At 58.8% G+C, this 12,629-nt stretch overlaps 4 protein-coding genes and 1 pseudogene across 5 annotated transcripts in view; 3 read left to right on the top strand and 2 right to left on the bottom strand.

The window, feature by feature from the left end:
* LOC146421380 (uncharacterized) overlaps positions 1-12,629 on the bottom strand; it is a 162,934-nt gene that overhangs the window by 18,058 nt on the left and 132,247 nt on the right. The gene's annotated exons all lie outside the window — the stretch shown is intronic.
* The window catches only part of LOC146421382 (uncharacterized), a 167,982-nt pseudogene that overhangs the window by 34,852 nt on the left and 120,501 nt on the right, over positions 1-12,629 (bottom strand). The window lies entirely within an intron of this gene.
* Positions 2,543-5,556, top strand: LOC146421394 (class II histocompatibility antigen, B-L beta chain-like). The gene is made up of 5 exons (XM_085047525.1): positions 2,543-2,689; positions 3,182-3,451; positions 4,263-4,544; positions 5,178-5,284; positions 5,386-5,556. Exons 1-5 carry the CDS (start codon positions 2,605-2,607, stop codon positions 5,392-5,394), a joined length of 753 nt encoding a protein of 250 aa, XP_084903651.1. The 5' UTR covers positions 2,543-2,604; the 3' UTR covers positions 5,395-5,556.
* Positions 6,252-12,629, top strand: part of LOC146421389 (uncharacterized) — a 53,696-nt gene continuing 47,318 nt past the window's right edge. Inside the window, exon 1 of the mRNA XM_085047464.1 lies at positions 6,252-6,372. The gene's annotated coding sequence lies outside the window, so the exon portion shown is untranslated. The remainder of the gene's footprint in view (positions 6,373-12,629) is intronic.
* Positions 7,103-8,004, top strand: LOC146421393 (uncharacterized). Its single transcript, XM_085047500.1, has one exon. It carries the CDS (start codon positions 7,115-7,117, stop codon positions 7,769-7,771), a length of 657 nt encoding a protein of 218 aa, XP_084903626.1. The 5' UTR covers positions 7,103-7,114; the 3' UTR covers positions 7,772-8,004.

Below are 12,629 nucleotides of genomic sequence, written 5' to 3'. Positions count from 1 at the left end.
ACTTTTTGGGGTTTTTTTCTGCAATTTTTGGGGTTTCAGTGTCGTTTTTTGGGGTTTCTGTGTCACTTTTTGGTGGGGTTGGGGGTTCCACAGCTGGGCAGTTTGTGTAAACCTGGCTTCTGCTGATGCCTGATGGGTTTTTGTCCTTTTTCGTTGTACTTTTATACTCTTTTTATATCCTTTTTACCCTTTCCCATTCCTGTACCTTTTACTCTCTGTATCTCAGCCCCACATGTTTATAACCCTTGTGCTCCAGCCTCGTTCAGAATTCTGTGGAGAAGACGAAACAATCTCCACAATTTCAAGAGCATGAGGCACCAGCCTTGAAAGAGCTTTATCACTGGGACATGTTTCTGTAAACTAATTTGTAACTTTTTTGGGGAGAGGTAATTTGAATAAGGGGGCAATGACTTCATTTGTTAGGTTTCTCATTGGGGAATTTTAGATAGGGATGTTAATCAATGAAGTCCATAAATTGCAAACCCGTGATATTGTCGCTCTCTTTCCGTCGTGGTGCACCTGGGATCCTATTAAACCAAGGGAATACCCTTTTCCTACACTGCGGGGTCTGTGCTCAATCTTTCCCAGCATTTTGGGCATCACAGTGAGCTGTGCTCTGCCCCCACCCCAAACTCAGCCAGGGATGATTCTCAGAGCAGCTGGTGGCTTTGGATTTGTGTGTGCATTCCTTTCCCTCAGCCTGAGATGAGTGAACAATAGGTTTCCCTTTATGGGATCTCAGCAGTTTGACTCTCAGTCCAAAGTCCCAGTCAGGTATCTTCAGGGAGGATTTTTGATTGTAGCTTCTTTGTACACTTTTTGTTATAATGAGCAAAACTTTGTATCGATGTTTGAGGTGTGAAATATTTCAGTCTCTGATAACAGCCAGGGTGGGACACTGGGGACACAGCCAGGGAGGGACATTGGGGACACAGCCAGGGAGGGACATTGGGGACACAGACAGGGTGGGACATTGGGGACACAGCCAGGGAGGGCAAAGGCAGGCAGAGCTGTCCCCATCCAAAACTGCACCCCAAAAATCCCCAAATTCAGGGATTTCTCCCAGAAAAAAGCTGTCAGGAGCTTCCTGAATGGAGGGAAAGGGGCGATGGGACATTTAAAAGAGTTGAATTGGGTTTGACACCCCTGGAATTGGGTTTGGTCCTCCTGCAACTGGATTGGATTGACTGGGAATTGGGTTGGATTTACCTGGAATTTGCTTTGATCCACCTGAAACTGGATTTGATTTACCTGGAATGGGGCTGAATCGACCTGGAATTGGGTTTGGTCCACCTGGAATTTGTTTTGACTCACCTGGAGTCAGGTTTGATCAATCTGGAATTCAGTTGGATTTACCTGGAATTGGGTTGGATTTACCTGAAATTCAGTTTTATCCACCTGAAAAAGAATTGAATTTTCCTGAGATTTGGTTGACTCGACCTAGAATTGGGTTAGATCCACCTGGAATTGGGTTTGACCCACCTGGAGTTGGATTTGATGCATCTGGAATTGGGTTTTATCTACCTGGAAGTGGATTGAATGCCCCTGGAATTTGCTTTAATCTACCTGTAATTGGGTTGGACCAACCTTGAGCTGGATTTGACTCACCTGAAATTGGGTTGAGTCCACCTGGAATTGGGTTTGAATGGTGTTGGTGCTGCAGTAGAGGCTGGAATTCCCCCAGGATCCTCCTGGAATCGAGTCAGACACACCTGGAATTGGGCTGAATTCCCCTGGAAATGGAGTTTTGGTTATATTCTGTCTGGATGATGGTATGGGGCAATGGGAATGGGGAAATGTGGGGGGTGAGAGCAATCCTGGGAAAATGGGGATTTCCACCCAAAATCCTGGGAACAGGGGGGTTTGGGAACTCCTAGAGCCCCAGAATCTCGGGTACAGGGGGGTTTTGGAACTATCAGAACCCCAAAACTGTCGGAAAAGAGAAGTTTGACCACTCCTGACCCCAAAAAATGGGGAAAAAACCCCGGGGAAAACCCTGAAAAAACAGGAAGTTGAGCCAACGCCCTTCCCAAAAAAATCCCCCAAAAGGGGGTTAAACCTTCTCAATCTCCCCGATCCCCTTTTGCCATGGGTCCAGGACACCCCAAATCCCAACGCCGCGGCTCCAGGACCCCCCAAAGCCCACCTTGGAGCCCCCAAAGGCCAGGCAGGGTCAGCGCCAGCAGCAGCAGCAGGCAGGGGCAGCTCCGTGCTCCATCCATGGCGCCTCGGGATGTGGCGACACTGGGAAGGGTCGCTGGTGGTCCCAGTGCAGCGGCGGCGAAGTGGGGGGAGTGGGAGTGGGGGCGCAGCGCCCCAAAAGCGGCGGAGCCAATGGGAGGGCGTGTGTGTTGTGTGGTCACCGGTTGCCGGGTAGAGCCTGTGCAAAACGGGCCCCAAACCGGCCCGGCCAATCGGAGCGCGTCCAAAACAACTGCGGCCAATGGCAGCGCGCCCAAAACCACGCCCAGGCAATGGGAGCGCGTCCCAAAACGGCGCCCGGCCAATCAGAGCGCGCGGGGCGGATGATCCCGCCCTGCTCCGGACTGGAGCTCCCAGTGCAGCGGCTGCTGCGGGGCTGGCGGCAGCTGCCCGGCGCTGGCCATGGGGCGAGTGGCGGCAGCTGGGGCCCTACTGGTGGCACTGGTGGTGCTGGGAGCCACCCCGGCTGCGGGCGCGGAGCTGTCGGGTGAGCAGGGGGAGCAGGGAATGCGATGGGAAAGGGGGAAAAGGGGAAAGAAAGGGGTTTGGGAGCCCAAAGCGGAGGGGGAGGAGGAGGGGAAGCCGAAAGGGAGAGCGGGAGGGGCTGAGGGTTGGGGGAAGGTGAGGAAGGGGTGGGAGAGGGTGGGGAAGTGGGGAAAAGGGGAGGGTGGGAGCCCAAAACTGAACGGGAGGGGGATGGGGGGAAGGCATTTTTAGAAAAAAAGGGTGGAAATACTGCAAAAAGAGGGAATGGGACCCCAAAATTGAAGTAGGGAGTGGCTGAAAATGGCGGGGAGTGAGGATGTGAAAGGGGAAACAGGGAGAAGGGTGGGAAAGAGGAAGTGGGAGCGCGGGCAGGAGGGTCCCATGGCGGCCGAGGGGCACAGGGGGTGCGGAGTGGGGATCCGGGGTGACCCCCGGAGCTCTGGGATCGATGGGGGTGCTGGAGGAACCCCTGACCTGTGCCTTGCTCACACAGGGGTCTGCCAGTTTCTGGGATACAGCGAGTGTCACTTCATTAACAGCACGGAGAAGGTGAGGTTCATGGAGAGGTACATCTACAACCGGGTGGAGTACGCGAGGTTCGACAGCGATGTGGGGAAATACGTGGGGTTCACCCTGTATGGGGAGAAACAGGCCAAGTGCTGGAACAGCGACGAGGCAGGAATGGAGCACACCCGGACTGCAGTGGACACGTTCTGCCGGCCCAACTACAAGGTGTTCACCCCGTTCAGCGTGGAGCGCAGAGGTGAGCATGGGGCAGAGGTGTCCCCTCAGGCTCTGCCCTGGCAATGACCCTGCAGCCCCTCAAACCCTCCCTGGGAATCACCCAGAGCCCTCAGCCCTCCTCGTGCCAAACCAGAGGCTTCTTGTCCTTCTCGGCGGCTTCGGTGTCTCTCCCAGTGCCCCCCAGTCCATCCCAGCCCCCCCAGCGCGTCCATTTCAGCCAAGCGTGAAGATGACGCTTTTTAACCAATCAGAGCGCGCGTCTCTGATGACTCATCAGTTGCCAGGCAGACAAGCAGCGCCGAGTTCTCCGCTCTGGACTTAACCTCGCAGTGCCGCGGAGTTCATTCCCAGTCCGTCCCAGTGCCACCAGAGTCACTCCCAGTGCCACCCCAGTCCGTCCCAGTGCCACCACACTGCCTGTCGGTGCAACCCCAGTCACTCCCAGTCCCTCCAAACCCATTCCGAGACCCTCCCAATCCATTCCCTGTACACTCCCAGACCTCCACCTTCTCTCCCTGTCCCTCCCAGTGCCCCCAAATCCACTCCCCTCTCTCCCAGTGCCTCCAAAATCGCTCCCAGTCAATTCCCAGTCACTCCCAATGCCACCTGATACCCTCCCAATCCATTTAATCCCAACTCCAGTCCATTTCCACGCCATTCCCAGACTTCCATCTGCTTTCCCAATGCCCCACAATACACTTCCCTTATCTCCCAGTGCCCCCCCATTCCCTCCCACTCCATTCCCACTCCCTCCCAGTACCACACCACCCCTCCCAGCTCTCTCCCAGCGCCCCCCCAGCTGATCCCAGTGTCTCCCCTCTCTCTCCCAGTGCCCCCCAGCGTGTCCATCTCGCTGGTGCCCTCGAGCTCCCAGCCCGAGCCCGGCCGCCTGCTGTGCTCCGTGATGGATTTCTACCCTGCGCAGGTGCAGGTGAGGTGGTTCCAGGGCCAGCAGGAGCTCTCGGAGCAAGTGATGACCACCGACCTGCTCCCCAACGGGGACTGGACCTACCAGCTGCTGGTGCTGCTGGAAACGCCCCCCCGGCGCGGGGTCACCTACAGCTGCCAGGTGGAGCACGTCAGCCTGGAGCAGCCCCTGAGGCGGCACTGGGGTACGGCCAGAGCCCACAGCGCCGGGGGGAGCGGGGGAGGCACTGGGGGGGCTGGCAGGGGGATTGGGCTGTGCTGGGGGCAACTGGGAGGGAGGTGGAGAGAGGCTGGTTTCTAGTGGGAGAGGGGCTTGGGGGTGTGGGAGGGCTGGGAAGGGGTTGGAAGGATATTGGGGAGGGTGGGATGAGGTTCTGGGGGTGCTGGTGGGCACTGGGAGGGAGTTTGGGGGTGCTGGGGGGAACTGGGAGGGAGTTTGGGGGTGCTGGGGGGAACTGGGAGGGAGTTGGAGTGAGGCTGGAGGGGCTGGAAGGAGATTGGGGATGGAAAAGCAAAGGTTGGAATGAGGTTGGTTGTGCTGGGAAGAGACTGGGAGGGACCTTGGTGAGTCCTGGTGGGGCTGGGAAGGGACTGGGAGAGGGTTTGGGGGTCCTGGGGCGGTGGGGGCAACTGGGAGGGGTTGTGGGGTGCTGAGAGGGACGGGAGGGGCTTTGGTGTGTCCTGGGGAGGCTGGGAATGGATCGGGAGGAGGTTTCAGGGGCTTCTGGGTGGGCTGGGGGCGACTGGGAGGGTGCTTGGAGGGGCTTGGGGTGTCGGTGAGAGGTTTTTGGGGGTCCTGAGCCCTGCTGACCCCCCAGAGATGCCGCCGGACGCTGCCCGCAGCAAGATGCTGACGGGGATCGGGGGCTTCGTGTTGGGCTTCGTCTTCCTGGCGCTGGGGCTCGGCTTCTACCTGCGCAAGAAGGTGAGGGGGGGTCCCGGGGGTCGTGTCCCCCCTGCCCCGGAGCGGCTGTGCTCCCCCCGGGGACCCCCAGCCCGGTGTCACCCCCTTTTCTCTGCCCACAGAGCTCCTGAGCCGCCGCCGGCCGCAGCCCCTCCCCGTGGCCTCGGGCCCGGCCGGGACCCCCCGCTCTGTCCCCGCGCTGATTTTGGGGGGTCGTGTGTCCCCCCAGCCCTGCTGTCACTCTGACCCTGCCCGGCTGCTCCCAGTGCTCCCAGTAAAGCTTCCCAGTTGGCTCCGGTCGCGTTTCTTGGGGGGCACTGGGGAGGGACTTGGGGGGCCCCGCGGTGGGGCTCTGACTGGGGGGCAGACCTGACCCCGGGATGGATCGGGAATGGGGACCCCCGTGTGTCCCCAAGTGTCACCCCGCTCTGGGGGCTTTGGGAGGCAGCTGAACCCCGACACGGCACACAGCGAACCCCAAAAAAGGCGCTGAGACCCCCTGAGCCCCCCAGAACCTCCAAACCCCATAGAAAAACAGCCCCGAAAAATAGCCCCGCGAAAATGAGCCAATGGGAGAAGGCGCTGAGCGATCATGATCCAATCCGAGCTCGCGGCGCTGATGACTCTCCAGTTCCCAGGCAGACCCGCAGCGCCCAGCGCTCCCCACCCCAACCCCACCTGCGCCCCCCCCTCGCCCCCAGCGCTTCCCGCCAGCCCAATTTGGGGAGGGGGCGCCTGGGCGGCGCCCAGGCCTGGCCCGGAGCCCAGCGCTGCCCCAGCCCGACCTGCCCCGGCTCCATCCCGGCTCCTCCCGCGGCATGCGACGGCGTGGGGAAAAGGGGGGGAAAGGGTGGGCGCTGGGCTTGGGGGAGGAGGAGAAGGGATGGAGGAGGAGGAGGAGGGATGAGGAAGGAGCGGGAGAAAGGCCGGAGATCCGAGCAGGAGGAGGCGGGAGGAGGAAGGAGGAGGAGCCGCGGGAGGAGGAAGGAGGAGAGAGGAAGAGGAGGAACAGGAAGAGGTTGGAGAGAGGAAGAGGAGGAGCAGCAGAAGCAGCGCGGAGCTCTTTGTCTGTCGCGGCCCCGGGAGCATCGGCGCTCCGCACGCCGCAGGTGAGGGGGAGGAGGAAGTCGCCCCAAATGTCTCGGGGGTCCCCGAGCGGCGTTTTTTCTGGGCGGGTGTTTGGAGCTCGCAGCTTGTGGGATTGAGCCCCAAATCTCGTTCAGGGTCGCTGGGAGGGTTTGATTGTGCGGGGGGAATGTTTGGATGTGGCGGAAGGGCAAAGCTGAGGCGGCAGTGGGGCTTTGGGGGATATTTTGGGGGCTGCAGGTGGGCACGGCCCGGTGTCGGGGTGGGAGGGAGACATGGGGCATGGGGTCCGGCCGGGAGAGCGGTGGAGGGGAAGGGCGGGAGCCCCGGAGTGGGGTGAGCGGAGAGGGGCGATGGCGGAGCTGGGGGAGCCCCGGCAGGCTGGAGAGGGGGGAGCGTGGCTAAGGGGGAAGCCTGGGATCACTGGAAGCTCGGAGCAGAGAATGAGGGGAGAAGGGACCCCTGGGACCCCCAAAGCCCCCGGATCATCCCTAAGCGGGACCCTGGAAAATAGGGAAGCCCGGGAGCCACGGGAGCCCCATGAGTGCAGGGAAGGGAGAGCCTGAGGAGGCCAAAGTGCAAAGAGCAGAGAGGGGGAAATGCTGTGAGGGTTTTGAGGTGAATGGTGGTGGTTTGGGGTTTTTATGGACACAAAGCCCTGGGAGAGTTGCAGAGCTGGAGCTGGGCAGGAGGAACCCCCAGGGCAAGGCGCTGAGCCCTTGTTTTTCCCCAAAGCAGGATTTGTCATTGCCAAGGCGTGGCCGGATGGAGGAGGAGGAAAAGGCCCGGAGATGCAGCCGGAGCTCGGAGCTGGGGGAGAAGCCTGAGGGCAGAGAGAAGCCCCACAAGTGTGGGGAATGTGGGAAATGCTTCAGGCGGAGATCTGAGCTGATCGTGCACCAGAGGATCCACACAGGGGAAAAGCCCTATGAGTGTGGGAAGTGTGGGAAGAGCTTCAGCCAGATGTCCACCCTGATGCGGCATCAGGTGACCCACACTGGGGAAAAGCCCTACGATTGTGCAGAATGTGGGAAGAGCTTCAGCCAGAGCTCCACCCTGATGCAGCACAAGAAGATCCACACTGGGGAAAAGCCCTACGATTGTGGGGAATGTTGGAAAAGCTTCCGTGACAGCTCCACCCTGATCCAGCACAAGAAGATCCACACTGGGGAGAGGCCCTATGAGTGTCCCACATGTGGGAAGAGGTTTCAGACCAGCTCCCATCTCCTCCGCCATGAGCGCATTCACACCCAGGAGAGGCCCTTCCGCTGCCCTGACTGTGGGAAGGGCTTCAACCAAAACTCCACCCTCATCACCCACCGGCGCATCCACACTGGGGAAAAGCCCTACGAGTGTGGGGAGTGTGGGAAGAGTTTCTCACAGAGCTCTAACTTGACTCGGCACCAACAAAGGCACCAGTGAGGGAAGCCCTGTGAGTGTCCCGAGTGCAGGAAGAGCTTCATTGCTGCTCCAACTCCATCCCCAGTGGGAAGATCTGCAGTGGATGATCCCCAGTGATCCCCGTTGGGCAGAATCCTGGTGACCCCCATTCCAGGTGATCCCCGTCGGCTGATGGGAAGGTATTTTAAATGGTCAAAATTTACTACTTCTCCTCCTCTGAGTTTGTTAGCAATAAATTCAATTCACATATCCAATATCCAGCCTGTTTTGTGCACAAAGGTGTTGGATGAGGGATCTCTTAGCCAGGTCCTTCTATCAGCTCAGGAAGCCTTGGTTCAATTTTCTCTCCCCATGGCGGCTGTGCAGGGCAGTGAGAGAGCAGCTCTGCTGGGTGCCTGGCATGGGGCCAGCGTCACCCCACTGCAATGTGCCATGGCCTCGTGTGGCCCTGTGCTCTGGAGCCAGCGCTGCTGTTGCTTTTTCCTTGCTGATGGTTTTCTCTTTTGCAGGAAAGGCTTGTGAAGTGCCCCCGCTGTCCCTGGCGTCCCCTGGGCGCCGGCAGCCGCGTCCCTTGGCCTGCTCCCCCTGGGCCGTTGCAGGGCGGCTGGCGGAGGCTGGGAGCTGCCGTGGGGGCCGTGGGGCTGCCCCGGGGGCTGCGCGCCGAGGCGGGGCCGGGAGGTGCGGAGAACTTGGTCGCTGTTTGCAGAGCAATGGCGCCTTGGGCCCGGGCCCGTTGCAGGGCTGTTACTCATGTGCGGCTTTGGCCTCGGCCAGCCCGGGGGGCACTGAGAGCGCGGGGCTTGGGCTGTGCGCTGTGCAGAGCCCGCGCCTCGCTGCCCTTGGCTGGCTGTGCGGTCACTCGGGATTGTCCCAGCGCCATTGCTGCTCGGTGCCAGCGAGCGGGGACAAGGCCGGCGCCGGTGTCGCCCCCAGGCAGGCAGGCAGGCAGGCAGGGCTTTAGTGGGGCAGCTGCGGCGCCATGGTGGGAGCGTGTGTGCGGCCCGGGAGCGGCGGCAGCGGGCGGAGCCCGGGGAGGCGGCGGCGGAGCTCGGAGAGGCTGTCCCAGCGCAGGTGGGAGCCGCGCTGCCTTGTGCCGGGGCTCGGGGCTCGCTGCGGGCGGATGGAGGGGATGCAGGGGGCGGCAGGGGGGCTGTGGCGGCTTCCTTCTCCCGTCTCCCTCCCTCCCTCCCTCGCTGGCTGTGGCGCCGTGTTGCCGCTGGCCTGAGGCCGCTGAGGGAGCGGCTGCCCGCGGTCTCCTTGCCGCTGCTGCCTCGGCAGGAGGCGGTGCCGGAGCAGCGCTGGCTCGTCCCGCTTGCTGTCGGTAGCACAGAGGTGTCTCTCCTGTCCCCGGGTCGCTGCGGTGCGGTCACCGCCGAGCTCCGCCGCCTCCGAGCTCCGCCGCCTCACGGCGCTCCGGCCGCTGCCGCTCCCGAGCCCTCACTGACCCTCCGGCAATGGCGGTACCGGGGCGGCACCAAGGGCGGTGCTTCTCCCCAGTCTGATTAATCACCGCTCCAGTATTACGAGTGACTGCACTATCACCCAATGGGAGTGAGGTGGGAGAGCTCTGCACACGCACAGAATCGCCCCGGTCGCTCCAGGCACAATCCCGGGGTTGTGGCCGAAATTCTCTTTTTGGCTCCTCAGCCCTGCAGTGTCCCTGCCCGGGCAGGAGGACAAAGAATCGCTGCTGCCCTGAACCGGCGGGAGCTCGGTGTGACCTGGAGCTGCAGGTCCAGCTCGGTGTGAGCTGTGGGTGAGGCCGGGATGGAGCAGGGACTCCCCTGCAGCCCCGGCAGGAGCCCAGGCCGGAGCAGGGGATGCCTGAGAGAGACCCTGAGCCATGGGAAGCTCCTGCCGAGCCATGGAAGTGGCTGCTGGCGGGACTTGTGGGGGAACCCTGCCGGAGCAGCCTGTTCCTGAGGCATTGTGTGCTGTCGAGGGACACCAGGGTGAGGAGGACAGTGTCACAGCGGTTTTCACCTCCCGCCGGTTCAGAGCAGCAGCGGTTCCTTGGCCTCCAGCACGGCCCGGGACATTCCAGGCCTTTTTCTCCTCCCACATTTTAAAAACCTATGAAGAATTCTCTGCTGCTCAGTTACCGTTTATATACCCTGCGGACATCCCGCCCTCCACTCCCATTGGCAGATTCTGCTGCCACTCCTCATTCTCGAACTCTGATTGGTCAGAACGCGGCTGAGGGACAATCCCGCCTTGTCCCCACATCGCTTTGATTTCCCCCAAAAAGCCAAAATCTCCCCAAACCCCTTGGGCTGAGCGGAGGAACGGACAGCGTTTGGGCAGAAAACTCCCAAATCGTTGTTCCCCAGGCTGGGAAGGACAAACGGAACCCAACTGATTTGGGAGCTCCCAGCAGCTCCTCTCTGCCGGCCCAGCTGAAGGCCTCGCTGGCTGCTGGAGGCTGCACGGGCAGACTGGGAGCACTGGGAGCACTGGGAAGAGGCTCTGGCTCGGCTGAAGTCCCCGGGGCAGGGGGAGCAGGGCAAGGGACACGAGGGACATAGTGATGCTTCATAAGTATTTAATAAAAAAATAATAATTTTATAAAGAATACAACAATAACAGCAACATGGGCGCTGTACATACTGATGGGTGTCACACAACAACATCTCACACACTCCTCTGAGTTGGAAGAGACCCACAAGGATCAAGTCCAACTCCTAAGGGAATGGCACCTGTAGGTTCCAATCACAACCCTGGCATTATTTTGCACTCTGCTCCCACAAAGGTCACATCACCATGGCAGCAGATGTTTCAAATCTGTATCCACAGTGTTGTATCAATATATACAACATTAGTGTATAAATACAATGTTAGAAGAACAGGTAGTTCTGTATCCAGAGTGTTATATTAATATATGCTAATATATATAAGGTTAGTGTGTAAATACAGTTTTAGAAGAACAGGTAGTTCTGTATCCACAGTATTATATCAAGATAGACAAGGTTAGTATATAAATACAATGTTAGAGGAACATGTAATTTTGTATCCAGAGTGTTACATTAATATATGCTAATATATATATAAGGTCAGTGTACAAATACAGTTTTAGAAGAACGTGTAGGTCTATACTCACAGAGTTATATTTTCATATATATGTACAAAGCTAGTGTGTAAAAACAATGTCAGAAGAACATGTAATTCTGTATCCAGAGTGTTATATTAATATATGGTAATATATATATAAGATCAGTGTACAAATTCAGTTTTAGAAGAACGTGTAGGTCTACACTCACAGTGTTATATTTTCGTATATAGATACAAGCTTAGTGTATAAATACACTGCAAGTGCTGGAAAAACATGTTTGAAATCCCTTTCCATATCAATATATATATAAAAGGTCACTGTAGAAACATGTAGTGCAAGAGAAACAGGAAGATTCCTGGAACGGCTCCAGAGGGAGACAGGAACACCCAGCCCAGGCAGCCACAGATCAGCTTCCACATCATCTCCTCTTCCTGCAGATTCATCTCCTTGAGATCAAACACTGAGGTGACTCTGCAAAGTGCACCGAGGTGACCCTGAGAGTCAGTGCAAGGCAGATGCTGCAGCTGAGGAAGGAAATCCCCGTGCTGGGGGGAAGAAGAGGCTAAGCTGTGAGTGCTCAGCACAGAGAAGGTAATTCCTCCATCCCCAGTTACAGCTCACTTTGGGCTCTGCTGCACAGACAGTGCAGGTGATCTGTGCAGGTTGTACTCCTAAACTTTCCCTCTCGCAGGAACACACACTCTCCATTGCCAAGGATCTTTAACCTGTAAGGAGGAGCAGAGAAAGAGGTTATGCTTTGTCCTCCCCAGCAGGAGAAACAGTGCTGCTCACAAGGGACAGTCCCAGCAGCCCTGTGCCCCCCAGGGCCCTGCCTGTGCCCCCAAGGCTCTGCCTGTGCCCCCCAGGACTCACGAGGAGCTGAAGCTGCTGCCATCCACCCACTGCAGCCGCTGGCCCTGTCTGTGCAGCCCGAGCCAGTAATCAACATTCCTGCTGAGGCGGAACAGGAACTCCTGGCAAGGAGAGAGGAGCAAACAATGGACTCCTAGCCCAGGAGCACCCCAGGGTCCCCTTGGCCTTCCCAAACCCCCCAAACCCCTCACTCACCATTTCCTTGTCAGTGAGCACAGCCAGGGAAGCCTCGAGCTCGGAGCACCGAGCCTTAGCCTGATCCCAGGAGAGACGACGCCTCGAGAGGAAGTAGCAGATCCCGTTGTACCCAACCCAGCCATGGGGACAGGCCAGCAGCACCCGAGCTGCAAGGTTAACTGGAGTAACTGGAGTCTCTCTGTGTATTCTCCCTGCAGAGGGAAATGGAGAAGAATGTCTGAGGATTCTCCCCTCAGGCAGCAGTGAGCCAGCAGTGCCCCGAGGGGTTGGGCTGAGGCTGCTGCTCCTCCCTTACCTGACACAGCAGCCAAGGACACCCCCAGAGCCACAACCAGGGCTAGGAGCACAACCAGCACCACGATAAACTTGAGGTGGGATCTGATCCTCTGGCCTGGAGCTGGAAAGAGCAGTTCGTCGTGAGGATGGAGCTGTCCTGAGCAGGCTCAGCCCTCACATCTCCCACCCGACGCCCAGGGAACAGAGGAGGGACCCTCAGCCTGTGTGCCACTCACTGAGCTGGCAGCAGGAGAGACAAGGGATGGGGACAGAGCCAGGAACAAGGGACACAGACAGGGACAGGGGACAGCTACGGCTGAACTGCCCAGGCCCAGGCATGTCAGTCCCAGCAGAGCACCACGTCCCTTCCAGAGCCCTGGACACAGCCACACCCTGCCAGCCCTGTGCTCCTGGGCTGACACTGTCCCCTTCCTAGAGGCCACCCGTGAGGGTTCTTTTGAGTTCATTCCTGGTTGCTGAAGT

Source organism: Lichenostomus cassidix, unplaced genomic scaffold (assembly GCF_008360975.1).
Source record: "Lichenostomus cassidix isolate B80296 unplaced genomic scaffold, HeHo_3.0 HiC_scaffold_33, whole genome shotgun sequence".
In the NCBI taxonomy this organism is placed as follows: domain Eukaryota; kingdom Metazoa; phylum Chordata; class Aves; order Passeriformes; family Meliphagidae; genus Lichenostomus; species Lichenostomus cassidix.
The sequence above is the reverse complement of the archived record's forward strand: the minus strand, read 5'-3'. Positions and strand labels throughout refer to the sequence as shown.

Bases quoted from the DNA above. Each gene is read 5' to 3' on its own strand.
- LOC146421394 (XM_085047525.1), top strand. From the start codon at position 2,605: ATGGGGCGAGTGGCGGCAGCTGGGGCCCTACTGGTGGCACTGGTGGTG. The intron at 2,690-3,181 runs GTGAGCAGGGGG...TTGCTCACACAG, and splicing joins TGCGGGCGCGGAGCTGTCGG to GGGTCTGCCAGTTTCTGGGA. The intron at 3,452-4,262 runs GTGAGCATGGGG...TCTCTCTCCCAG, and splicing joins GTTCAGCGTGGAGCGCAGAG to TGCCCCCCAGCGTGTCCATC.
- LOC146421393 (XM_085047500.1), top strand. From the start codon at position 7,115: ATGGAGGAGGAGGAAAAGGCCCGGAGATGCAGCCGGAGCTCGGAGCTG.